Here is a 25810-nt window from a genome sequence, read left to right as displayed (position 1 = left end):
ACATGATGTAAAGTTATATTTTCATTATTATTACTGTATATAGGCAACACTATACGTGGCATTAAAAAACCCCATATGAAAAAATAAAGTGTCATCCAGTAAAATCTCTGGAAGTACTTCAGCCTTTGGAGTGCTTCCTGGCAGCAGCACGTTACCAAGACTTTAAAAAAAACAAACCCTTATGCAGTTCTTTTCGCAATGTCTTGGTGCGTAGATATCATGAGCTTTTTACAAGGAAGAAGGTTTGTTTTAACAGGGCCCGTCTAACAGTTTAATTTTTGAAGTCAGCTAATTTCCAGCATGGAACAGCGTTGCTTTTCCTTTCCGTCTAGTCTGCTGGAGCACTCCCACCCCGGACTCCTCCTTCTCCCACCTTTGCCCTACATCCCTCCCCGGGTCATCTAATTCCCCAAGTCATCCGCTTTCTCTTTGTGTGTGATGTCAGTGCGGGCTCTGGTTTCGGTAACCCTTTGTGGGCAAGCCCATGTCATCACGCGGCAGAGGGGATGGCTGATAAATTGCCCCGCTTCGGACAGGCTCACCAACTCCCTCTTCCCCAGCACAAGGCAGCCAGTGGGCCGGTAACAGTGTGCCACACTAGCGGCGTCCTAGGGAGCCTAATTCAGGCTGGTCTCGGTGGAGCGGAGTCTGAGCGGAGCGCTCCCCTCCCCTACGCTGGGCTCTGGTAGCTGCCGGATGTATCAGAGGCCCTGGGAGCCGGGCTGGTTGGGTGCAAACCCTTTGAGTGCCCACCGCGTGGGGAGCTGGCGGCGCGCGTGATAACGGGAACTAGCTACCGAGACGCTGCTGTGATCGGCCTTTGTTCCCGGGCAGCGCCGGCTCCTTCTCCCGCCTGGGTACGTGTGTGGCTTGTCTGGCCGAGCAGCTAATGCTAGCGGAGGAGCCCGCGGCGGCAGTAGGTGAGCTAACCCCGCAGTCCGCCCCCACTCCGTCCAGCCTTCCACAGGCAGCGACGGTTTTGCTGCCCTCGTCTTGCTTTTTGGGGGGGCAGCGCGGGATTATGTATCAAAGCCCTGCTAGGTCCCTGTGTTCGGCCCTCTCCACGCTGTGCTGCGCCCCGTGCACCGCCGCCTCCTCGCCCCTGCTGCTGCTCCGATCTCCTGTTCCGGTGAAGAGAGCCGTTTCCCCGCCTGCCCTCCTTGGCTCTTCCTCCTCTGCCGCGCCTCGCTGTGGTTGCTGTCACCAAGGGGCCTCGGCCGGCCGGGGTTCTGCTGCAGCTGTAGGTCCAGGTGTTGCGAGTTCCAGAGCAGGTGAGTGTTTGGAATGTTCGCGATCTGAAGCTTCCTTGAATAAACGTGGGAATTAGAACGTCCTACGGGGAACGAAAAAATGTTCTCACCATGAATCCACTGAAGGCTCGTGTGAAGGGAGTAAGATCTGGTTTTAAACTAACAAAAAAAAAAATACCCCTCGTCTTTCCCTGATGCTAAAAAACCACGTCCCAGAAAAGACACAGATTAACAGTCGGTTTTGTTCTGAAATTAATGTTTCACACTGAATGTTTATTTTTATTTTCCCCAGATTTGCGCTTTGATGATAATAAATAAATGCATTCTTGGTTTTAGCTAGTTTCACGTTACAGCTCCCCCTGTACTAAACAGATGCTAATATGTTTTTTAGTTGAAAATACTGTAGAAGGGGAATTGTAAATCCTCCCAAACTGTTATATGTTTAAAAAAGGAAATTTTTAAAATATCTACAGCCATTTCTTGAGCTTGGTCTCTCTTACTTCTTACAAATTTAAATTTCGGGCCATTGCTCCTCTTAGACATCTATGTCACACTTTTAAAATACAGGATATTTAGAGTTAAAACTTCTTGATATATCCTCACCCATTTCATAGCCTGGAATTATGTCACAATATAGTTAACGTAAATGATGTGTTCTCAGACTTGATAGGTCTTGTACACAAGCGGTAGAAGAAAAGAGCAGGCTGAAATGCCCCATCTCTGAATTTGCTCACTTGAATGAATACGTACCTAACTTACATATTTTAATATTTTTTGCATTCAATTTCCTTTAAAAAGCAAAGACAAAACCTACATGCACTAATAGGCCTTGTTTTAGACTAATAAAAACAGTGCTTGTGTAATTAAAGTTACTCCAGTACAAACTCCTCCTATAGGTGTATTGCAGAGGTATAAAGTTTCATCAGGTAACATCACGGGATTGGCATTCAGTATTGTAAAGAGAAAGGTTAGGGATTTTTTGTTTAGAACCAGACCATACTCCTTTAGAGCCAGCCTACACGGGATTTATGGTGAGAATAATTATTTGTTCCCCATAGTGGTAATAAGTCACCTATTTACCATTATGGGAAGCATCCACAGGATATGTATATATACGCGCGCGCACTCTACCTCTACATCTAAAAAAATACAAGCTTAAGTATTTGTTATATTGACAGCAATACAATTCAAATCAATATAGTTAGTATGTTTCATTTAAACACTGGAAATATCTACCAGAAGCACCTTAAATTAGCAACATTTGTCAAATCCATTTGAATAGTTCATATTTTACATGTAAGGATGGCATGGCATATTGCCACCCTCCCTTCTGTGCTGCTGCTGGTGGCACAGTTGGGCTGAGCACCCAGAGGGCATGACTGCGAAGCCTGCCTGCAAAGATGGGGAATCCATCCCAATGTGGGCTCCCCTCCCCCCCCAATCAAGGATTGCCCCTCATGTGTGCAGCCAAAGACTGTCTTCCTAGCTCGGGAATAATTCTCTATATAGTTCTATCTTCCTAGAACTTCCCCCATCAGCATCCAGGCTTCTAACCCAGAAACTACCTCCAAGACTACCCTTCAGCACTCAACCCCCCCCCCCCCCCCCCCAACATGCACTGCCCCCAGCCACCACTCCCCACGCACCAGTTTCCCCCTCTCTGTGCCAACTGATCTTCTACCTTGGCTGCATAGAGCTCAGCCAGCCCCGCCCACCTACCACTGTTGTCCTAGTACTAGGGAGGCTACTGCAGCTGGAGTCACTGGACCCATGATCCTGTGGGCTTGGGGGGGATGATGAGCACCCTAGCTTCCTGCTGATGCTGTTGAGCCTGATCCTGTACCACCCCATTTTTGCACAGACACTCCCTAATGGCTCTGAACCCAGGGCAAGTGTTCCTCCTTAGTTCCACCTCTCAGTATGTCATATGGGTTGCAGTTGTTTACTGATTACAGCAGTGGGTCTCAAACTGCAGCCCAAATAGTTACATTTATCAATTTTTAGAGTGTGCTATTTTGCTGTGGGGACTGATCCAGCTCCCACTGAAGTTTATTAGTCTTTTCACTGACTTCAGTGGGAGTTGCATCAATTTAACTTGGGTCCCTCTCATACAACTGGTTCCACCTGGGTGGACCATAGCACCTGTATGGAACCTCATCAATGCAGTAAACAGCAGGATTGAGTCTTGCCCTTTGCTAATGGTGGCACTAGCATATATTACTACTTTTGCTGAGCCCTGAATTGTTCTATTAATCAATGGACAACAACATACAAAAACCTAAATATCCTGATTTTGCTCTGGTTACATTAATATTTTTAATTAGCTTGGATTGGGGCACAGGGTTGAATGGCTCATAAGCTGAAATTCTCTGCAAAATTTTATTCTGGAGTGGATTTCTATGACAAAGGTTTAAATTCCAGGGGAGGAAAGACTCAATAGATATGTTGACGAGAGAGGATAAAGAGGAGTGCTAGAAATAAATCCTGTGCTATATTAGTATTACAGAAATAATACAACACTAGTAAAGACTTCTCACTAATGCAGAAGGCAGTGCAGTTGTGTATATGTAACACTGGGAAAAGTAGCACTTGATTACGTTGAATTGACAGACAGCCTATTTTTGAGCTGTGAGAGGACAGTGTTTGTCAGATGGTTTCCAATGTCTATACAATGCCTACTAAATCGAACCTCACAGCATCGATCTTCCGTGTAGAGTTTACATGCCCCTACTTCTGATTTGTATCAATTTAAGAAAATCATCTAATGCATCATTCAGTTTTCTAACATTTAAAAATTAAGAATCTGAATAAACAGATAATTACTTAAATGTGTGTAGATCTAGTGTATCCTGGATTGCAATTAAATATAGCCTTTGAACTAAATGTGCTGGTTTTTGCAACTCAGTATGTTTTGATGACTATCAGCCATAAGAATAAGCCTTTCTTTAGAAAAACATCAAACAGTACTAAGGCAAAATATGATTAAAACAGTTATGTAAATAAGGTTTTTTGCTTGCTGATTTAATTGGTGATTTAAATCGTTTTGACTTAAATCAATCTACCATGGAAGCTGAAGAATAAATTCAGCATTGTAGATCCAAGGGCTGTGGAACTTCAGAGCAGTTAACTGTTTCCTACTGCAAATGGATTCCAAATACAGAGCTACTCAACCTGAACTAACTGCTATCCTGCAAATTACACATTATAAGTCCGGGAGAGGCCAAAAAAGCTGGTTTCAATGGTACTAAGCTCTCGTTGAAAGAAACAAAGGCCTGTTATTCTCTACAGTTACCAGAGTTTTTACAGGAAAAATTAATCTCCTTTTGAAAATTCAGAAGGTAGCAAGCTATCCTTTTCTTTCTAGACCTGCTCCTGAAATTGTGCCTCACTTTACCTGATAGACTCAGCATTTGCACTATTATAGTTCTGTAATACACTCTATTGCAGTGTTTCCCAATTGGTGCTCCGCAGAACCCTGGGGTTCCGCGGAGGAAAACAAGGGGTTCCGTGAGGAGCCGGCGCTCCTCCGCCCCCTCTGGAAAAGAGAGAGAGAGACGGCTAGCCAGCAGAGATGTGGGCGGCGAGTTGTGTGGGCTTGTGGTGCCCATGCTCCCGCAATATTTGGAGGTGGAGTGGGTCCCGACCCCCCCCTCCCATGCGTGCGCGTTTTCCCAGACCTGCCCCAGAACGTCTCTCCCCCGTCCCTGCTGTGCGCAACCTTCCCTGGGCTCTCCCTCGCTGGCTGCTGCTGCCCTGCGCAGCACGCTCAAACCAGTGGGTGGAGAGACGCCTGGACGTGACATAATGTCACAGCCCGGGATTTTAAACTTGCTGGGCGCTGTGTTGCGCTGCATGGCTGAGTTGCAGGTTCGGAGTCCGGAGACAGAGCACAGACTCCGGCCCCACAAAGTGGAAGGCAGAAGGTACGGGAGAGGGAGGGGAAAGGAGAGGGAAGGGAAGGGGCTTGTGCAGAGGGAAAGGGGAAGGGCTGGGAGAGGAAGGTGCTTGTGCAGAGGGGAAGGGGAAGGGGAAGGCACCAAAGGGACAGGGGTGGAGGAGAGACAAACGGCAGGGGGCCAAGCGCAGACAATGAAAGAAAGTGCAGGAGGGGAGAGGTGTCAGTGGGAGGGGGACAGGGTGATGGTGGGAGGGGAGACGGTAAGGGCATTGGGGGCTAGAGGGGTGAGGGGAGGTGCTGGGAGAAGGCTTGAAAGAAGGGGTGGGCATGAGGAAGGCTGGGATGGAGCAAGTCATGCGAGAGGGCAGAGGGGCATGAGGGGAATGGGGGCAGAGGATGGTGAGGGGTGGGCATCAGGGAAAAATGGAGCAAAGGGGGCAGGGGAAGTGAGGGAAGGGGGAGGCACCAGGAGGGTGCAGGGGTAAGAGAAGGTGCAGGTTCCAGGGGATTCTGGGGGTGAAGCAGAAGGGCAGACACCTGCAATGGAGGGACCACCATCAGAGGAGAGACGCAGGGCAGGTTTGTAGAGGGAGGTGTTAGAAGAGGGGATGAGGAGGGGTAGCTCACATGATCAGAGTGGGGCTACTGGAGAAGTGGGCACAGGGAGGAGAGAAGGGCTGGTGAAGGGGGGCAGGTTGCAGGAGGGCTGAGGACAGTGAGAAGAGCAGGAGTCAGGACAGCAGAGGAGGGTGAGGAGTCGGGGGGCAGCAGGCACCAGGGGAGCTGATATGGCAGCAGAGGGAAAAGGCAGAGGTTTAAAGATATTTATTAATAACTTGGGTGGCACATCCAAACAATCCACATGAACTCAATACTGGTGCACAACACAAAATTCATTTTGCTCATGTGAGGAAACTCTTAGGCTATGTCTACACTGGTTGTTTCTTGTGCAAGAACACATCCACTCTTCCATGTGTGAGCTGTGCTTTTGCATAAGAGCATCTATGGCAGTGTGGACACTCTCTTGCCCAAGAAAGTGCCCATGGCCATTTTAGCCATAGGGCTTTCTTGCTCAAGAAATTCATGTTGCCTGTCTACACTGGCCTCTTGCGCAAGAATAGTTGCTCAAAAGGGCTTATTCCTGAGTGGGAGCATCATAGTTCTTGCGGAAGAAACCCTGATTTCATACATGAGAACATTAGTGTGCTTGCGCAAGAACACACGGCCAGTGTAGACAGGCAGCAAATTTTTGCGCAAGATTGTGCCAGTGTAGACACAGCCAAGGGGAGGGAGGAAGGCAGGGGCAGGGAATCAGCACTGGTTCAGCATGTCTACATGGTTTGGGGGAAGGTGCAGGGAAATTGAGCTCAGCTGTGTTGCAGAGTTTGGAGGTCTGGGGAGCTGGCTGGGCTGGGCTGGGCTCTGGGGTGGGGGAGTGTGTGTGTGTGTGTGTGTGTGTGTGTGTGGAGCTCAGAGGCTAGACTCAAGGGGAGGGAGGGACAGGGAATCGGCGCTTGGCTCAGCAGTTTTGTGGGGCTTGGAGGAGGTGCAGGGAAACGGGTCTCAGTTGTGCTGTGGGGAAGGCATGCAGGGAACCAGTGCAGGGCTCAGCTGGGCTGAGGTGGATGGGGGAGGGCATATGGAACAGACAGGCAGCTCAGCTGGGCTGTGAGGGGCTGCAGGGAACTGGTGCTGCACTCCCTTGGATTGTGAAGGATGGTTTTGGGGGAAGTGCAGGGAACCAGCAGGGGTAGGCACCTTAGTTCAGTTGCAGGGAATAGAGGTGCAAAGAAGCCTAGTGGGGAAGGGGGGGGGGGGGGGGAGAGAAAACCAGGAGCCCTGAAATTTCCTCCCCGGTCCAAAAATTCCTCATCTGGGACCAGTCAGGTCTAGAGGGTGCCAGATCAGGGAGGTCCAACTTCTACCCAAGTCCCCTCCTCGCACCCTCCCTCGTAGCCAGACACCCTACATCCAGCCTGCTTCTGCACCCTACCTAGCACCCAGACCTTGTCCCCTTCCGTCCCCCAGCTCCCTCCCAGATCCTGCACCCCATCCCTATCCCGCTCCTTGGCAGTCCTGCCATCCACCCTAGCACTACCCTGGCCCCAGCACCTTGCCTCACACCCCAGGACTCAGCACCACCCTGGCCCTGGCCCTGGCCCCAGCACCCTGCCATCCACGCTAGCACCCAGCAGCACCTTGTTCCTTGTCCCAGCACCCTGCCAGTCACCCTAGTGTCCAGCAAGACCATGTCACTGACCCCAGCACCCTGCCACCTGAGCTAGCATCCTTCCACCCAGCAGCACCCTCTCCCCAGCCCCAGCACCCACTAGCACTCTGTCCCATACCCCCACCAGCACATTTGGGACCACATTAGTGAGGCTTGGGGGTTTTTGGAGGAGCTTTTTTTTGTTTGTTTGTTTTTTGCATCTCACTTGTGTGGCCCCAACTGACTTTTCTGTGGGTCAGTGACCTTTGACTCAAAACAGGTTCCTCACCCCTCTCAGATATAAAGACAATGCTAAAACCTTTTGAGTTTGACATATTTTATTTAAAAATAAAGCCAGGCCAACAAGCCCCCAATTGGGACCAAACCCCCATTTCACTGCAGCATCATAACACTCCTGCACCACCTGACCCCAAATCTGAGCCTGTCATACACTGGAACCCCCGTCCTGAGCCTCTTACATCCCCACACCCTCAGTCTTCTGCCACAACATTCCTCCACCATCCACACATCACAAATCTGTGTCCTGAGCCCATCATACTCACAACCTTCTTGCCCTGAGTCCCTCACATATCCAGCCCAAAGTCCTGCACCCTGACATCCACAAGCCCTGGCTTGCTCAGCACCCCAACCTTCCACCTGAGCCCAACACTCCCCAGCCTAGAGCCCCCTCCCTGAGTCAACAGCCCCTTCTCCTGCATCCAAATTCCCTCCCGGAGCTTGTACTTCTCACCCCTTCCCACACCCAAATCCCTCATTCCCACCCCACACCTCACTCTCACTAGGTTGAGACAGGTATAAGGACTGGGTATAGCAAGTGATGGAGAGGAGGGGAACAGAGCAGATGAGGCCTCACAGAAGGGAGATGGGGGTGGGAGGGGGTCTTGGGGAAGGAATGTGATTTTCATGAATTGGTGAGTCCCTCTTTCCTCCCCCGCCCCCTCCTTTTTTTTGCTTGACAAACCTAGGGGTTCCTTGAAATTCTGAAAAGCTGAAAAGGGTTCCTCAGCCAAATAAAATTGGGAAACACTGCTCTATTGCATAGTCAGAGAGTACTGTAAGTGCTCTCTTGCTGAAGACCTGGGTTGGGTACTGATTGTTCTCTTATCCTAGTGTGACTCCATTGGCTTCAGTTATCCTAATTTACTTGAGTTGCTGAATGTGGGATAAGATGTGTGATGTGGACGGTAAATCTTAAAAGGTGTTATCTTCAGTTTATGACTCGGGTGTCTTCAGCTGCAAGCTTCTCACCCCCTTACACAGACAGCAGTGATGTGATTAGTGTTCTGACTAGCTTTGCCCTAATTTGTCACTTCTGAGGCAAACAGGCACAGACTTGGTGCAGGGGGAAAGGCTTTCTAAAACTGCAGTTACTCATGAGAAGGAGAGCCATTAGGGAGAGCTGAGGGCCCATAGTGGAAACGAAGATTTTCTTGTGTGAATTAGTATTCTCAGTTCAGAGGGCATGGCTACACTTGCACCCTCTTTTGAGAGAGGGATGCAAATGTAGAAACTTGAAATTGCAAACAAAGCCGGGATTTATATATCCCGTGCTTCATTTGCATAATCATATCCGGCCACTATTTCTAAATAATAGGCGCTGTTTAGACGTGATTATTTCAGGAGAAACCCCTTCTTCCGAAATAACCGCATCTATACAGTACCTGTTATTTCGAAATAGCGCTATTTCGAAATAGCGGCCCGACGCGATTATGCAAATGAAGCACGGGATATTTAAATCCCGGCTTCATTTGCAATTTCGAATCTCTACATTTGCATCCCTCTCTCAAGAAGGTACAAGTATAGACATACCCAAAGAGACATTTGCTTTAGTTAAATGTTTCACTCCAAATAGAAACATCTGTTTATCTCCAAATTATCCAAAGTAACTTTTATAATTGTTCTTGAATAACTAGCGATCTGTGTCAGTTTACAGCCCAACCAGTGGTCTAGTAATCTCTTGTTTATTGGAATGACTTTTGCTTACTATGTATGAACAAGCGGAATAGAAGGAAGAAATTAGTCAAATCCCTGGTCATTTACTGTAAGGGTTTCAGAGCAACTTGCTTTAGTGCCTTCTGCCAGCTTTATTAATCAGCCAGAACTGGATTGGTGGGCTGAAGCAGACTTTTATTTTTGAAGTTCAACATCTAACGTTAATTTTTTCAAAGGGGCCTGAGTGAGTCAGGAGCCTAATAACTTAGCTGTGTCCATTTAACCACTTAGATTCTCGTCAAACCTTTGTCTTGTACATGACACATTATCCATCGTGTTAGTTTAGGGGTACAATTTTCCAGAATGCTTGAGGGAAGTTTTACTTGGGGTCTGATAATGTGTTGCATCCAAGACAAAGATCTGAAGAAAATCTAAGTTCTGGTCTGTGCATCACATCACTGTGGAGAATACATTGGGGTAGATGACTGGATAGTAATAGATATGTAAAATGATGACTCTCAAATGTCTTAAGACCAGGGATTTTTTTACCATTTTCTCCCAAAAATTCACAGAGTTGTCCCATTACATATTTTAACAGTTAATCAGAGTGTCTCTTTCTCTACCTTTTTGCTCTGCTTTGCTTTTGGTTCTGCTGTCTAGACCCTGTCTGGGCTTCCCCCAAGGAAGTTCAGGCAGTTCAAAAGCAAAAACATTAGACAGCAATTTAAAAGGTTGCCTCGAGAGACACGATCAAAGTACATCGAGAACTATGCTGAGACCATTTAAGTTTGCACAGCTAAGCAGTTGTCAGTAAATGCCAATTCCACCCCATCCAGGTGCATTTTCATTAGGAAAAAGGTTTGTTTTAAACTCGTAGCTAATACGTGGTAAATAACATGGGTTAAAATCCTAATGCTGACAAAGCTGTTTGGGAGTAAGCAGGTCAAGGTACAGTAAGTTGTAGGCAACTCCATAGTCTTTACCTCCATATGCTATGGGCAGCTTAGGATTTGCCTCGACAGGCTAACACCTGTTAAACTACAAACTGTTTTATTGGATTTTAACCCATGTTAGTTTCCATGCGCTAGCTAAACAGGAACTAAAAATACGACTTTTTCCTAGTCAAGGCCTTGGTATATAAATTACACCATTGGGGCCAAAAGCCACTGCCATTCCGGGGGCTAGGTGTGTGGGGGCAGGGCCAAAAGCAGTCAGCCCTTAGCACTGCCTGGAGTGTGGTGCTGTTTTCCCCTCCCCAGCCCTCAGAGCCTGGCAGAGCAGCGCTCCCATGACAATTCAAAGGGGCCCAGGCCTCCAGCTGCTCCTGCAGTAGCAGCGATGGCAGACCTGGAGCTATGAGCGCCTATACAATTGTCCCCTTTGCCCCCTTCCCCGTCAGTAGGCCTGCTTGACACATGTCAAGTGAGTGAGTCTTTGTCCCCTGTAGTGGCTGGTCCATATAAAAGGCCTGTTATTGCTGCCAGCCAATGGGTGAAAAGTACTTTATGCATGTGCTTGACTTCATGCCCTGCTGTTATCCCAAGCAAGTGTACTTAAATTCACAGTGTTATATCTGACTAACTGACCATACTGTTTCTCAGCAAGAAACATTATATGATTTGAGATACAAGTGTAGCATCTTCTGCTAATTTGATCTGTCCAGAAAAACCAGATACACAGTGAATGAGCCTCCATTCCTGGAGGACCTATTGTCTCCCTATGCTCCATAAAATTTGTGTGGCAAACAAGAGGAGGGCTGTCAACTTGACTGCTGCTTTTCTCAAGATGGCGGTGGGGCAGAATGACAATCTCTCTACCCAAAAACCAATGTACATGGGTCCAAAATTCCTCTTGCGTATCTACTCAGATTATCTGGAGATTTCAACATTGATCTTCCTAGCACACTTGTAACCATGCTGTTAATATGAAAGCTATGAACTGCTCTTTGATGGCATTCTTCAGAGTCCATGTCTTCTGCTCGTATCAATGGATGCCATGTACAATCTTGGACTCTACGCCCACATTACTGGACGTCTGACCATCACCACCATCTTGAAAGTATGTTGCCTCTGCTATAGGGCAGTCATGGGAAGAATTTTTGCAGAGCTGGCGTTCCTGACTGCAGCATCACCCTATGAATGTCACATCCATGTTAACTGGCCCATGACTAAACTTCAAACTTAATGGTGACTCTTATTTCACTGTAGGTATTTTGTGATACAGTGAAATTCATCAAAAGGGTCACAAACTTTATACTGTCTTATTAATTACTGAAGATATGGATAGCAACTGTCATATTCTAGCTCAAGTTAATCTAAACTGTGAGCTCTTCAGGGAAAATACCCTGTATTTGTCTAAACATCATGTGCCTATATGGATAACAGAAATATTGAGACTTCCCTGCTACCAACAGCTGCTTCTGAGAAATCATTACTGTTCCCTAAGTACAAGCATTATTAAGATGTATGAGGACTTGGGGAAAGAGGAGAGAGCAGGATTCTTGTAATATAGAGCATGGAACTTGGCTGGCTTCCTGCTGTTTGGCTTTTTTTACTGCTATGAGGCTATCAGCTGCGATCCAGCTAGTTTGCCAATCTAAAATGCTGAATAAACAGCAACAAAAATATTTTAATTGGCCTCTAGGAAAACACTACTTGGAACTTAAATATGTTGCAGTATCAAGCTGCATATGATCTGTTTGTGGTGTTAAAATCTTACCAGTGAACAAGTCTAATTAGACAGAGTTTGTGTAGGATAATCCTCAGACATTCTGGATCTCTTACTAGACACATGAACAGTGTCTAATTTCAGCTACTTTTTAGGTTTGAATATGAAAATCTTTTGCCCTCTTAAATTATTCACGTCTTATCCTTTCCAAAAAACCTCTCATTTTTGATCAAGACAAAACCTGAAAAACTTTTCAGTCCAATATGACTTCTAAAAAAGCTGTGAATATATCTAGTGATGTTACAGTGAAAATGTGTTCATTTTAATCTCTTACAATCATTCTTATGCCACTCTTATGATACAGAATATTTTCTAACGTGATAAACGTTCAAATTGTTCATCTTGTGGTACTAAAGCTGTCCATATATGTTGACTAACAAGTATAAGAAAAAGTTTCCTTCAAGAACCTTTGACTCAACATATTGGTCACTGTAATAGCTTATTTAGTTTAGCTTAACTATAAAAGTTCACTATAAACACTTAACCAAAAATATTTCCCACACTAAAGCCCTGATTGTTTGCAGCAATTCTGCCAATGGCCACTAGATGTCCCTACTTGTCTAGCTTCATCCATAAAGAGGTCATGTGATGTTAGGACAAATGGTGAAAGGCACAAATGTTAACTTTGTTTACTGTATTGGCACTGGTGTATCCTTGCGGCTTAGCAGGTGTGTATGCAAGATAATGCTTTTCTTTGTTGAGTGTTTTGGAATTGTGTTTTGAGTATTGCAAAACCTGTGCCGCACTTGAATGCTGAACTCTCGGGCAGTGCTTAACTTTTAATGAAAGAGGTGCCGAGGCTCAGATAATTTTCTTATTTTCATAACTGACACACTGAGCCCAAATGTGCTGGGGCTACCAACTGCCAAACCTAGAGCCCTTGCAAGCCCCAGTGCAAATTAACACTGCTCTTGGGTAAGGCTGGAAGTGTTTAGAACCTGTTTATCTGGCAGCTGTAAGACAACATCTCCCTGTAGTTCTGTGAGAAAGGAGAGCACGTATAGATAACCAGTTTTTTAATATATTTTAACTTGATGTTTAACTTACAGCTATATGGGGCTTTAAGTCCAACCAGAAGCTTTAAGTACCCTATCTGCTATATTAGTTCTCAACTACTAGTAAATATCAGAATTTTAAAAATATTTGGAGTAATCTTATTTGACTTAATGGTAAACAAAGGATGAGAGAGCCAGCTCTGCAAAGTTAGTCAGACAACTTTCTTTTTTTATAATTAGAGATCTGCTGCTTGATCAGGAAGAGCAAGGGGTTACAAGGAGAAGGAAGCGGAAATCAAAGGAAAGTATTTCACTGTCTAGATAACAGTACTGTAAGTAGAGGAAAGGCACAGTTGGGAAAGAATTTTGATTAAAAAAACCCAAACACTTAAACCACGTAAATCAGCCTATTTAAATCTGTTCAGATTTTACACTAAAATGCTAAAGCAGAAAGTTACTGAGATAGTATTTTTGGATCAGGGACTGTACTGTATTTATACAGTGCTTGGTACCACTGTACCTACTCTAGTTCAAAATACTAATAGCACTAGAACCATTGGTGGTCACTCTAGAGAAAGTACATTGGAAAGGTATGGCCATAAAAGGAGTAGGAAATAGTCACCATCATCTCTATTCTTACAGAACAAAAAGGGGAAGTTGAATTGAGGAGTGATCCAGGAAACTGCAGACCAATAAGCTTAACACAGTTTCTGCAGGTTAGAGCTTCCTGATCTGGCACCCTCGGTACCTGACTCATCCTAAACGAGGGATTTTTCTAGCCATTTTTCTAGAGGTCAATTCTAGCCACTCTGCTGATAAACTCAGTGTTCTTCTGGGGTCCATCAGCAGACCCCACTGGGCTCCCCACCTGGCTCTGCTGCTGGTTGGTCTAGCTCCCCTCCTGTCCCCAGTCTGCGGGGGCTGCTGGTAGTCTCCACCTCTGGGGCCTCCAGATCTCCACTCCTGGAGGCGGAATCCACTCTCCTGGGGCTGCCAGGGCTCCACTCTCATGAGGTTGCTGGAGCTTTTGGGCTGCTGAGGCGCCGCTGCCCCCAAGTTGCTTGAGTTCTGCAGGCACTGGACTGCCGGGATTCCACAAACCCAGGGCTGCCAGAAGGCTACTGCTCCGGGTTGCTAGCTTGTAGCCAGCCCCACAACACAGGGCTTCTGGCTTCCTACCTGCTACTGGACTCTATGGTCCGGGACACACTGATCCAGCAACATCCATGGTCCTACTGGACCAGAGAACCTCTTGCTGGACCAAAGAACACCGGACCACAGAGGTTAAACCTGTACTCTGGGAAGGTAATGGGTGGGAGGGGATGGAGGGAGCCAGGATTGCCCCATATTTCTCTGTGGATATATTAAACTTAAATACTTTAAGGAACATAGTCAGCTTGGAGAACGAGATTTGTTTGTTTTTTAACGTTACCTTAGACCCTCCTGTGTTGCTGCCACAGGGTGCAGCCCCATTCCTTCACTGATTCTCATCACTCTCTAGAAGCAGTATTTCTCCTAAGTGATGCCAGAGCATTCTGTATCTTCCATCTCTGTCTTCTGCCCGTTCCTCCTGGGCCTTCCTCACTTTCTTTCCTCCCTCGGTAGGTTTAGATAGGGGATAATGTGACTTTCCCCTTCCCACCCCCCCCCCAAGTTGATCAGTTTGGCTGAACATCAGATGCCCAGTGTAATTATTCCCAGTTTGTGTTCCTGGGCGCACTCAATCATACTTACTGTGGTTTTACAATGTGTCAGGCATGTGAATGACTCCTGCCACACTTTACATACCTCTGCTTGAGTCCTGTCACTCTGGGGAGGTGTTGGGGTACTGCCTTCCCAGGCAGAGCAGCTAGCCCTCTGCTCAAAATGCCAGCTATCCTGACCTTCTGGCAGCAGGGCCAGATAGTAGCTGCCTCTGTTATCACAGCAGCAGTCTGTTTTCTGTCCCTGAACTGGGCAAAGGCAGGGCGGAGCTAAGCCCAGAAAGCTACCTCCTTGCCAGATGAGTGCTAGAGAGAAGCAGGATCTTCCAGGGGCCACATAGAAGAAGGATGGTTGCAGGAGGGGTGCTGGGGCTGGCTGCGGGACATGTGGGTAGAAGAGGATCGCAGGGCAAAAAGGAAGTACAGATTGTGCAGGATACAGATAAAAAGAATGCTGGTAGGGACAGAGTTACTTCTGATTGTGGAGCATGATGGGAAGGCTGTTGGGAGCCAATGTTGGGTAACAAAAGGTATGATGGGAGAAGAAGTAAAATGTTTGCACTCTGAACGGGCCTAAGGGTAATTGGGCAGGGAGGGTGAAAAGGACCTAGATGGGAAGGGGAGGAAGAGAGAGAGTCACCCAATTTTATAGGGACAGTCCCAACATTCAGGGATTTTTCTTACATAGGCACCTATTGCCATCCCCTGTCCCAATTTTTCACAATTGCTATCTGGTCACCCCAATGAATGCATCTTGCTCCCCAGCATTTCAGAACAAAATAGGGTCCAGCCTCCCACTATGAAAGCTGAAGGCTCTAGCCTGGATAGATTAGTAAGCCTACTCCTCAGTCTCTAGGCAGGAAGCCGACAGATTGAATGGATCCATAAGACACATGGCACAGTACACAATAAGGACCATGTTGATCAAAGGTACAGTGCTACGTGTGACATAAGCTCTGACTGGAGTTTAGTGTTGAGCTTATTCCTTAGAACTCAGTTAATGGATTTCCACCATGACTTCGGACTGTAATGGGGGGGAATTAACTCTACAACCCTAAACAAACTCCTCTTTTTCCCCTCTCAGCCAAACTTAAGTCTAGACAATGTTTGTTTCAGAAGCAATGAAGCTGTCTAACCTGCGCCCATCGTTCTGTTAATAATCAAAACACGGGGCCCACATCTCACTCGATTCTCACCCCTCCTGCTTAGATTTTGTCACTGCCGAGAGGCAGGACAGTGATGGGACTAGAGCACTGGCCGGGGAGTCAGGAAATCTGAGGTCTGTTCCTAGCTCTGCCACTGACCTGCTGGGTGACCTTGGATGAGTCAGTTTTCCTCTCCATTCTGCTCCAACCTTGTGTCAGTTTGGTGTGCTTAGAGTAGACAGTAGGCTTTAGGTCAGGGAGGGGCTGCTTATACAGTGCCCAGCACAACAGGTCTCAATCTTCACTGGGGTCTTCTAGAGTTATAAATAACCTCACCTTATAAAAAGTTCTGAAGTTAAAAAGGTAAATTCTGTCTCTGATATGATGCTTGGAAGGGAGAAGGGAAGACGAGTTTCTGTTTAGTTAGCAGAAAGTAACGGGCCCATAGGGCAAGGCCCCTGTCTCTGTTGTATGTCTGAGATTAGAGTGGGTGGATTGGCACTAAATTTCCTGTGGCTTCCAAATAGCCCCACTTCTGGTGCTCCAGAAGTAAAGGTCTGCTTCATATTCTGCATATAATTGAGGAGTACCCACTGTGGAAGGTTTGGCCCTGAAGTAAGGGCCTTCATGGCCAGAGTAAGTTTCTGCTGCTGTAGAGTAAGATTCTGCTACTGGCTGCATCATTAAAATAAAAGGACACCATATAAATGGCTATGTGAAAGGTATTTGACTTATCTAATTTTAAAAAGCTACTAAGAAATTTTTTTCTTCAATAGAAAATGTGTAAGTGGCCAATGGTTTGGCAAATAAATTCTTCATTCAGGAAAAGCTGAACTTTGCAGCAGTACAGGTTGACGCTCTAAATCTGGGACTTTATGTTCCAGCAACATCCAGCAACTATGGATATTGCTGGAACAGAGAGCCCAGGCTGGCCAGGTTCAGAAACACAGCAGGTTGGGCTGACAGTGGGAAGTGCATCCCCAACGGGGGCTGGTGAGTTGGGGAGCACAGCCCTGGCCCAGGCTGATGGCAAGGAGCGCAGCCCTAGCTGGGGCTGAAGGCAGCGGGGCCAGGAGCACAGCTCCAGCTGAAGCTGGCAAGGTGGGGAGCATAGCCCCAGCTGTGGGAGAAACAGCCTCAGCTGGGGCTGGTGCAGTGGGATGCAGCCAGGGCTGGAATGTTGGGGAGCTGGAGGCAGCAGGCAGTTGAGCACAACCCCAACCAGAAGCAGTTGCTACAGCTGGGTAGGAAGCCTTGATCTCCCCTTGTCTGGCAAACTTCATGGTTTAGGACCACTCAGGTCCTGGGGGTGCTAGACAAGGGAGATTCAACATTGCTCTCTCAAAAGAATACGTATGAGCCAAGAGTCCTAAAACAATAGCTGTCCTGAATCTGTGAATTCAGATCAGAGCATACGAGGCCATGTGGATTTAACTGCTGTCCCAGTACTGACTTCCACTATCATAACTGTAGATAGGCTATGTAATGTAGGTTCATGAGCTCATCTCCTTAGAGGGAAGGAGAGACACTGCTCATTTTGGGTTTTGTTGTCAGAGCTTCCAGGAAGAGAGCAACAGATCCCTAAATGGAATAAATCCCTACGTGGTCTAAAGAGTGTTGATGGAAGCAAATCTCAGTAAACACAATGCAAATTATAAGAGTATTTCAAGGGAAACCTGCAAGGTTGATGGTTTTATGCCAGAAAATATCTAGGATGAAGATTGGGTATGAGGCTTATAGTTGAGGGCTATGTCTACACTCGCAGCTTCTTGCGCGAGTAATATGCAAATGAGGCTAAGCGTGGAATATTGCCGAGCCTCATTTGCATACCTAATGAGCCACCATTTTTTTCAGAAGAGGCTCTTGCACAAGGAGCGTCTACACTGCCCCTTCTTGCGCAAGAAAAACCCTCTTGCGCAATGCCGTTCTTCCTGTCAAGTAATAGGTGTAACAGCGTTGCGCAAGAGGGTTTTTCTTGCGCAAGGAGGGGCAGTGTAGACGCTCCTTCTTGTGCAAGAGCCTCTTCTGAAAAAAATGGTGGCTCATTAGGTATGTAAATGAGGCTCAGCGATATTCCACGCTTTGCCTCATCTGCATATTACTCGCGCAAGAAGCCGTGAGTGTAGACATAGCCAAGCTGTTCAAGTTGCTGAAGGCTTCAATCCCTTTCCTGCAACCATTCTGGTTTTGCTCAGGTTTAAAATGTAACTTCTCCCCTGGGGTTTGGGCTACTGAGTGAGCACTGCTGGGTGTGCAATGCATTCGAGTGGCAACAGGAGTTAGCTGGAACGTTCAGCGTGAGACTACAAAGCTGATGGAGCAGTGGCTTGACACTGAGGCTCCCATATACCAGGCGCCTGCCCCAGCCACCGAATTATAGAGTGGGAGTCTGTGCGATGGTTGGGACAGGTTGTCTCCCTCTCAGGGTGCTGTTTGGAACTGTGGTACCACTGAGCCTGCCTGACCCAGCAGTCTGGGTTCCCCTCACACTGTACTGCTATGGCATGCCAGTCTAACTCTCTCTCTGTCAGCACTTTAGCAGCACACACACAGGTGGGAATACTGCCAGCTGCAGCTACGCACACAGATGCTGAGATCAGCCAAGGAAGTGCCCAGCACTCAAGTGCACATCCCAGTTGGAGCGTAAACCCAAATTATACTGTCTTTCACTGCACAGAGTATAATGCAGCGCAAGCTCATGCAATTTGTCCCCTCCCTCAGTGTGGAGGAAGATATGTAGAATCCCCTCCCCCCCACCAGTTATGAATTTTACAAACTGATTTTAGAGAAAAAAGTTAAACTATAAAAGAAAGTGATTAAAGGGCTAGCAAACAGATCACCTAGCAAAACACACACACAATATAAGCTTAAGATACTGAAGAAACTGGTTACAAACAGTAAATTCTCACCCTGAATGTTTTTAGGCAGATTGCAGGGTAAGTTGCGGGCCAGTGTAGCTGGTCCTCAGGAATAAGCTTGATATATTTTGTTCACACTCTTCCAGACTGGACTCAGCATTTCTCCCGCCTCCCATCCCCCCACCTTTGTTTCTTAGATGTTTTACAACAGTCATCTTGGGCAGGGATTCAGTGAAGAACCAACCATGATTGTCACTCCCATACCTTCCAAGTGCTTTGGCTTCCAGTGTGATTCCCAAACCCATCCAGCACCCAGCTAGCAAAAAAATACTAATAGTATCTTGGAGTCCAGCTTTAGGTGACTTGATCACATGACCCTGCAGCCAGAACTCAGTCATTTGCAGTGTCCACAGGAAGGTTTTCCTAGGAGAGATTAGCATCTTCTAAAACCCTATTCTTCCTAATGATCCTTTCCAGCCCACAATCTAGACTGATTGCATTCAGTGTAATGGGCATTCTCTAGGGCAGTGTTTCCCAATTTTATTTGGCTGAGGAACCCTTTTCAGCTTTTCAAAATTTCAAGGAACCCCTAGGTTTGTCAAGCAAAAAAAAGGAGGGGGCGGGGGAGGAGAGAGGGACCCACCAATTCATGAAATTCACATTCCTTCCCCAAGACACACCCCCCATCTCCTTTCTGTGAGTCCTCATCTGCTCTGTTCCCCTCCTTTCCATCACTTGCTATACCCAGCCCTTATACCTGTCTCAACCTAGTGAGAGTGAGGTGTGGGGTGGGAATGAGGGATTTGGGTGTGGGAAGGGGTGAGAAGTACAAGCTCTGGGAGGGAATTTGGATGCAGGAGAAAGGGCTGTTGACTCAGGGAGGGGGCTCTAGGCTGGGGAGTGTTGGGTTCAGGTGAAAGGTTGGGGTGCTGAGCAAGCCAGGGCTTGTGGATGTGAGGGTGCAGGACTTTGGGCTGGATATGTGAGGGACTCAGGGCAAGGAGTTTGTGAGTATGATGGGCTCAGGACACAGATTTGTGATGTGTGGATGGTGCAGGAGTGTTGTGGCAGAAGACTGAGGATGTGGGGATGCAGGAGTGTGGGGATGTAAGAGGCTCAGGACGGGGGTTCCAGTGTATGATAGGCTCAGATTTGGGGTCAGGTGGTGCAGGAGTGTATGATGTTGCAGTGAAATGGGGGCTTGGTGCCAATTGGGGGCTTGTTGGCCTGGCTTCATTTTTAAATAAAATATTATGTCAAACTCAAAAGGTTTTAGCATTGTCTTTATATATGAGAGGGGTGAGGAACCTGTTGAGTCAACCTGTCCCCCTCCCACTAATACCGCTCCTCCTGCCCTTTTCCTCATTGTCTGCGCTTGGCCCCCTGCCATTTGTCTCTCCTCCACCCCTGTCCCTTTCGCCTGCCGGGCGCCAGAGGGCAGGGACACTTGCGTGCCCGGGGCCAGCGCCCCCCCCGCTCCCGCCAAGCGCTGCGAGCCCGGGGCCGGCGCCCCCCCAAGCGCCGGGCGGCCAATCTGCGGCGCTCCTGAGGTGCCTTCCCCTTCCCCTCCGCACAAGCACCTTCCCCTCCGCACAAGCACCTTCCTCTCCCAGCCCTTCTGTCCCCGGACTCCAAACCCGCAACTCAGCCATGCGCTCATCACAGCGCCCAGCAAGTTTAAAATCCCGGGCTGTGACGTTATGTCACGTCCGGGCGTCTCTCCACCTTCTGGTTTGAGCGTGCTGCGCAGGGCAGCAGCAGCCAGCGAGGGAGAGCTCAGGGAAGGTTGTGCACGGCAGGGACGGGCTCTCTCTCTCTCTTTTTCAGAGGGGGCGGGGGAGCGCCGGCTCCTCGCGGAACCCCTCGTTGTGCTCCGCGGACCCCCAGGGTTCTGCGGAGCACCAATTGGGAAACACTGCTCTAGGGCTATAAACACATTTGTAACAGGTTCATAGACAATACTCTGAACTTCAGATAGAAAAATGATACATGCGTACAAATGATAATCCTATTCAGTAAATCTAATCTTTCCAATGAAATGTCACAAGACCCATTTTGCATAAAATACATCTTGATTATGCCATAATCATGTTTCTGTAAAGTATATAGGGTGTAATGTCATAATGGGGACCACTCCAAATCTGCCCACATCAAAGGCTCTGGTTTTGCTCCACAATCAGCCATTTTGGCAAAAATCCATTTTTGCAAAAAATGTTCAAAAAGCTGTAGCTTTGTCTTACTGGAGAACGCAAGATTTCTAAACCTCTGAAGTTGCCATGAATGGATTTTTTTTTCCAGTACCACCTAATGACAACATCAGGTAATTGGAAAATCCACAAAATATCTTCTACTTCCCGAGAGAATCCCAGAAATTAAACAACTTCTTTTGCCAACTACTACATAATTTCTCTTCTGAATATTACTGGGCATATGTTATTTTCTCTTGCCTTGGGCAATCCCAAGGTAGAACTTGGCTTTCACAAAGTTAGCTGCACCTTTCATAGCTACTGGTCCTTACTGCACGTTCTAATGAGAGCATTTCACTTTTCAGAAATCTCCTGTACTTCATTCCATTGCCTCGGTTTTCTTGAGCTGTCTGACATTGACTGCTATTTATTGTATGGAGACTACTCTTAACAGTTTGGACAGTTATGATAGAGTTCTTTGTTCACACACACAACTTTTCTATGGCTGTTTTAACAAACAAAACAGAGTGAGTCAAACCCCATGTCAGATTTTAACATAGCACCCACACCGAGTGCATAAAATCCTTTAAGACAATGCTATATATGGAAATAGATGGAAAAACTGAAGATAATTTTATTTGGTCCTATTCCGTTCAAAAGATGAAAAGAATCACCATGGCAAAACATTTCTGGAGAATCATGCTAATATAGAGTGGGAGGATCTTGAGGCTAGTTTCTACTGATCTCCTGATTTCAGTCCAAGAATAAATAGTCCCAGAAACCAGCCGACCCTTTCACTACATCTCTGGCAAGACTCCGATATAGGCTAGCATATGACCAAGAGCCACAATGAGGGACAAAAAATATTATTTATGCAGGAAATTTACAATGCTGTGGGATTCCTTGTTTCTGAATGTATTTATTTGTAGCGCAAATCTATTAGCATTAGTATTACGCGGAGTCTTTTAAAAATTTAAAACAGCCTAGTCAGATTCCACTATGGTGCTGTGACGTGAGAAAACATAACTCTGAGCGAGCCCTCATTGTATTATTTCTTATGCTGTTTTTGTGCAGATCTTAGAAACATATGCATACTGCAAGGGGCAAATGCCAGAACTTTTTGTAGTACTACCTTTAATTCATTCAATAACCTCCTCTGACTTGAGAGATGAAAGATCAATCCTATATTTGAAAACGATGAGGGGGTGTTAATAATACTTGATGCTGAACTGTGACTTCGTTCTTTCCAGCGTGTTCCATGGGAAACAGTACAAGCCGGTTATATAGTGCTCTTGCTAAGTCGCTGAACAGCAATGCTGCCTCACAGCATCAGGAGTACTTGGAACAGCCTGATTCGGAACAGCTGGATCCCATAGATCCTAAAGATCTGCTTCAAGAATGCCAGGCAGTTCTTCAAAAACGCCCTCCCCGATTCCAGAGAGACTTTGTGGAGCTGAAGACAGATTCTACCAGCAGCCATCATCCGATTAGAGTCATGCAGTGGAACATTCTTGCGCAAGGTATGAACCTCGTATAAATCTCCAATGAGAGGCAGTCCCCTTGGAACTAGATAGTTGGAAATTAATTGTGTGTGTTTTTTTAAATGTAGAAATAGCATTTTAAATAAAGTACAAATATCTGGGAGTGGGAGGTTTAAAGTAGAAACGTGTAATTCAGAAGGAAGAGCAAAAATAAAAAGCTTCTGGATCTGTCTTCATGGAACCTCCCATGCGCAACAGTCACACAAAGGTTTCCTTTTCTTGTACTCCTAAAACTGAAATTGTCTCCATATCTTTGTGAAAACAAGACATGTCCCATTAGGTTGAGAAGTACCCCACTATTGGATCCTTAGTGACCTCCCCAAAAAGTTAGACTTGCCCCTTCTAATCCTTCTTCTGAAGTTGAATTAACATATTCAGATCATCCTGTGGCAACGTAGTCACAAAAACAACTGGTTAAATGTGGCGTTCAGTTCCAGAAAGTTTTTACTTGTCTTTGTTATTACTACTTGGAAAAGCAAATTTGAAGTGGAGTAATTGATTGGAATAATTGCAAGTGTTTATAGTGGTATTTTCCACATTGTGCGCTCAGTGTTGAGTTGAACTTCCCTTAATACACTGACCTCATCTCCCCTTCATGCTGCATTTTTTTTTTTTTTTTACTTTTGATAATATTCTTAGTTTCAATATGTTTTGTCAGGAAGCTCTACGTAGAGTCCTTTCTGCCTTTGAACAGCTTTCAGATGCTAGAGTTCTTCCAATAGCATGGAAGGGACCTAAAAAATATTCTGAGAAGATTTAACAGCCCTGTGCACTAATCTAGTTTAAAGTGACTCAATTTTGGGGGGGTACCCTGTATGACACTTCGTTACAGGAGCCTCTCTGTGTGGGAAAAGTGAGGGTTGTTTTTATTTTTCTTACTAGACTTTTGAAAATCATGCCCATCTAAGGCATCTCTGATTTGGCATCCAGAATCACTAGTCACTCCTGAAAATTGTGGACATATCCTTCAAATCCATTTGGGATTTGATCCAGATTTTGAGTAGAAATCTGCAAACTATACTTACCCATAGCTGGCACTATGTTTATAAGGCTGTTCCTTATTTTCACGGGCCCACACAATTTAAGTTAGGGAGGGGGATGTTTTATTTTGGCTATTAATAGGTACTGACGGATTTTTCATTCCAGCTCTTGGAGAAGGCAAGGATAGCTTCATTCAGTGTCCCATGGAAGCTCTCAAGTGGGAAGAAAGGAAATGCCTCATTCTGGAAGAAATCCTTGCATACCAACCAGACATTTTGTGCTTGCAAGAAGTGGACCACTATTTTGACACCTTTCAACCACTCCTTAGCCGGCTAGGCTACCAGTGTACTTTCTTCCCTAAGCCATGGTCCCCCTGTTTAGATGTGGAACATAATAATGGGCCAGATGGCTGTGCCTTGTTTTTTCTCAAGGACCGCTTTACATTGGTCAAAAGTGTTAATATCCGCTTAACTGCAATGAAGCTAAAAACCAACCAAGTGGCCATAGCTCAGACACTGAGATGCAGTGAAACTGGGAAGCTGTTCTGTATTGCAGTCACTCATCTGAAAGCCCGTACTGGTTGGGAGAGATTTCGATCAGCACAAGGCTGCGATCTTCTACAGAACCTAAAAAATATTACTCAAGGAGCAGAGATCCCTCTAATAATCTGTGGAGACTTCAATGCAGAGCCCACTGAAGAAGTTTACAAGGAATTCTCTAATTCCAGTCTCAACCTGAACAGCGCTTACAAGCTGCTGAGTACAGATGGGCAGTCAGAGCCTCCTTACACTACATGGAAGATCCGGCCCTCTGGAGAGTGCAGGCACACACTGGATTATATCTGGTATTCCCAGCATGCCTTAAATGTTAACTCTGCACTTGGCTTGCTGACTGAAGAACAAATTGGACCTAACAGGCTGCCATCCTTCAATTACCCTTCAGACCACCTGTCTTTGGTGTGTGACTTCAGTTTTAATCAAGACCCTGATAGGCTTTTATAACTGGTTTGAACTCCATATGGTATTGCAGTGACTTAACTCATCATTTTTAAAGAAACTTTTGATGAGGTTAGAATTTAAAGATGGGGGATATGGATGACGATGTATTTGCAGGCATGTACTTGGAAATAATTTTGCCATTCAAACCTTATAATTTGAAACCTCCAAAGGAGGAAAAAGGAGTTGACTGCCAGTTTTTTAGTTGTGATGGTTTTGTTCACTGTGGGCTTTCCCACATTTTAGTTTGACAGTTAAAGGGGAAACTGCATTCTTTCTCCTGTGAACAAACAAAATTAGCATGCTGTCAGGGCAAGTTGTTTTTATGTTACCCTTGTGTGTGCATCAAAGGGAAAGAGGCTTGACCATATAATACTTGTTTTATTTATTTTTATATTTACATGTAAGCAGTGCAGTCGACCAAGGTGTGTTAAGTTTAGTACATTTCAGATACATGAGAGATCAAGGAATGATCATTCTGGAATTATTTGAAATAGAATTAATCTGTGTTTTAAGACTTAATAGCAGCTTCCACATATCACGTATTGTGATGCAAAGCCTACTCCTGAAGTAGTGCCTAAGAGAGGAGACTTGACCATAGCATAATGATTTAGTAGTACCTTTAGTTTTGCAGAAAATGTGCCTGCATCAATTCATATGTGGCCTCTAAAGACAAAGTTATAACGACTGTTTTCCATGCACTTCCTTTCAAAGAGCACACTTAATCCAGGAACATTTTGCAGTTTGAAGTCTAAAGCTTTTAAACCCCTTTTTGAATGGTTTAAATTTGTAGCCTTATTTATTCTTGTCCTAGTTTAACTGTTTTGATAAAGCTCCAGTTTTCATGTTAAGCCACACTCTCCCCCCCACCCTTTTTTTGTTGGAGCATTGCATTTTGAAGACTTAACACTGGTGGCATTCTAAGAAAATGGTAGACAATTTATTGAGGAGGGCTGATAGCTCTGCTCCTGCCATTATACAACACAGGACAAAAGGGTCTTGAGTTTGTTGGGGTGGTTTTTTTTGGGGGGGGGAGGGAGTTAGTTTAAATGCATTGCTAGAGTTTCACTATGGGAGGGAGAAAAATATTAGTGTAAGCTATTTTTGCCAACCTTGCAAAGTATACAGTGCTTTTCTCCACCAAGAAGGCCCTGTAGCTGTGGGTTATGAATCTAGCAGCAAGGGTTTTATTTAAGTGAGGGTGGGAATGGTGGCTGGAGCGGGGAAGCCATGGGGCTAACTTTCAGGGGGGCATTGGGAAAAGAAAACACATAGGACAATTCCAGGCTAAGCAGTATTTTACATAAAGTTATTGGCCCATTAGTTGTAAGTATTCCAGATACATTAATAAATGTTCTTTTTAAAATAA

The 25810-nt window shown here is 45.9% G+C and overlaps 1 protein-coding gene across 5 annotated transcripts; it reads left to right on the top strand.

The window, feature by feature from the left end:
- Window positions 1-18: 18 nt before the first annotated feature.
- On the top strand, window positions 19-25810 carry NOCT (nocturnin). Of its 5 annotated transcripts, none has more exons than XM_014574212.3 (4): window positions 1140-1271; window positions 13273-13364; window positions 22175-22444; window positions 23612-25810. In XM_014574212.3, exons 3-4 carry the CDS (start codon window positions 22183-22185, stop codon window positions 24445-24447), a joined length of 1098 nt encoding a protein of 365 aa, XP_014429698.1. In that variant the 5' UTR covers window positions 1140-1271; window positions 13273-13364; window positions 22175-22182; the 3' UTR covers window positions 24448-25810. The 5 variants fall into 5 exon arrangements, with proteins under 5 accessions (XP_006124484.1, XP_006124483.3, XP_014429698.1 ...); XM_075929946.1 differs by lacking the exon at window positions 1140-1271 and adding an exon at window positions 12676-12705; XM_006124422.4 differs by lacking the exons at window positions 1140-1271; window positions 13273-13364 and adding an exon at window positions 19-920.

The sequence above is a fragment of the Pelodiscus sinensis genome, chromosome 5 (assembly GCF_049634645.1).
Source record: "Pelodiscus sinensis isolate JC-2024 chromosome 5, ASM4963464v1, whole genome shotgun sequence".
NCBI classification, from domain to species: domain Eukaryota; kingdom Metazoa; phylum Chordata; order Testudines; family Trionychidae; genus Pelodiscus; species Pelodiscus sinensis.
Note: the sequence above shows the minus strand (reverse complement) of the source record. Positions and strands in the feature narration are given on the sequence as shown.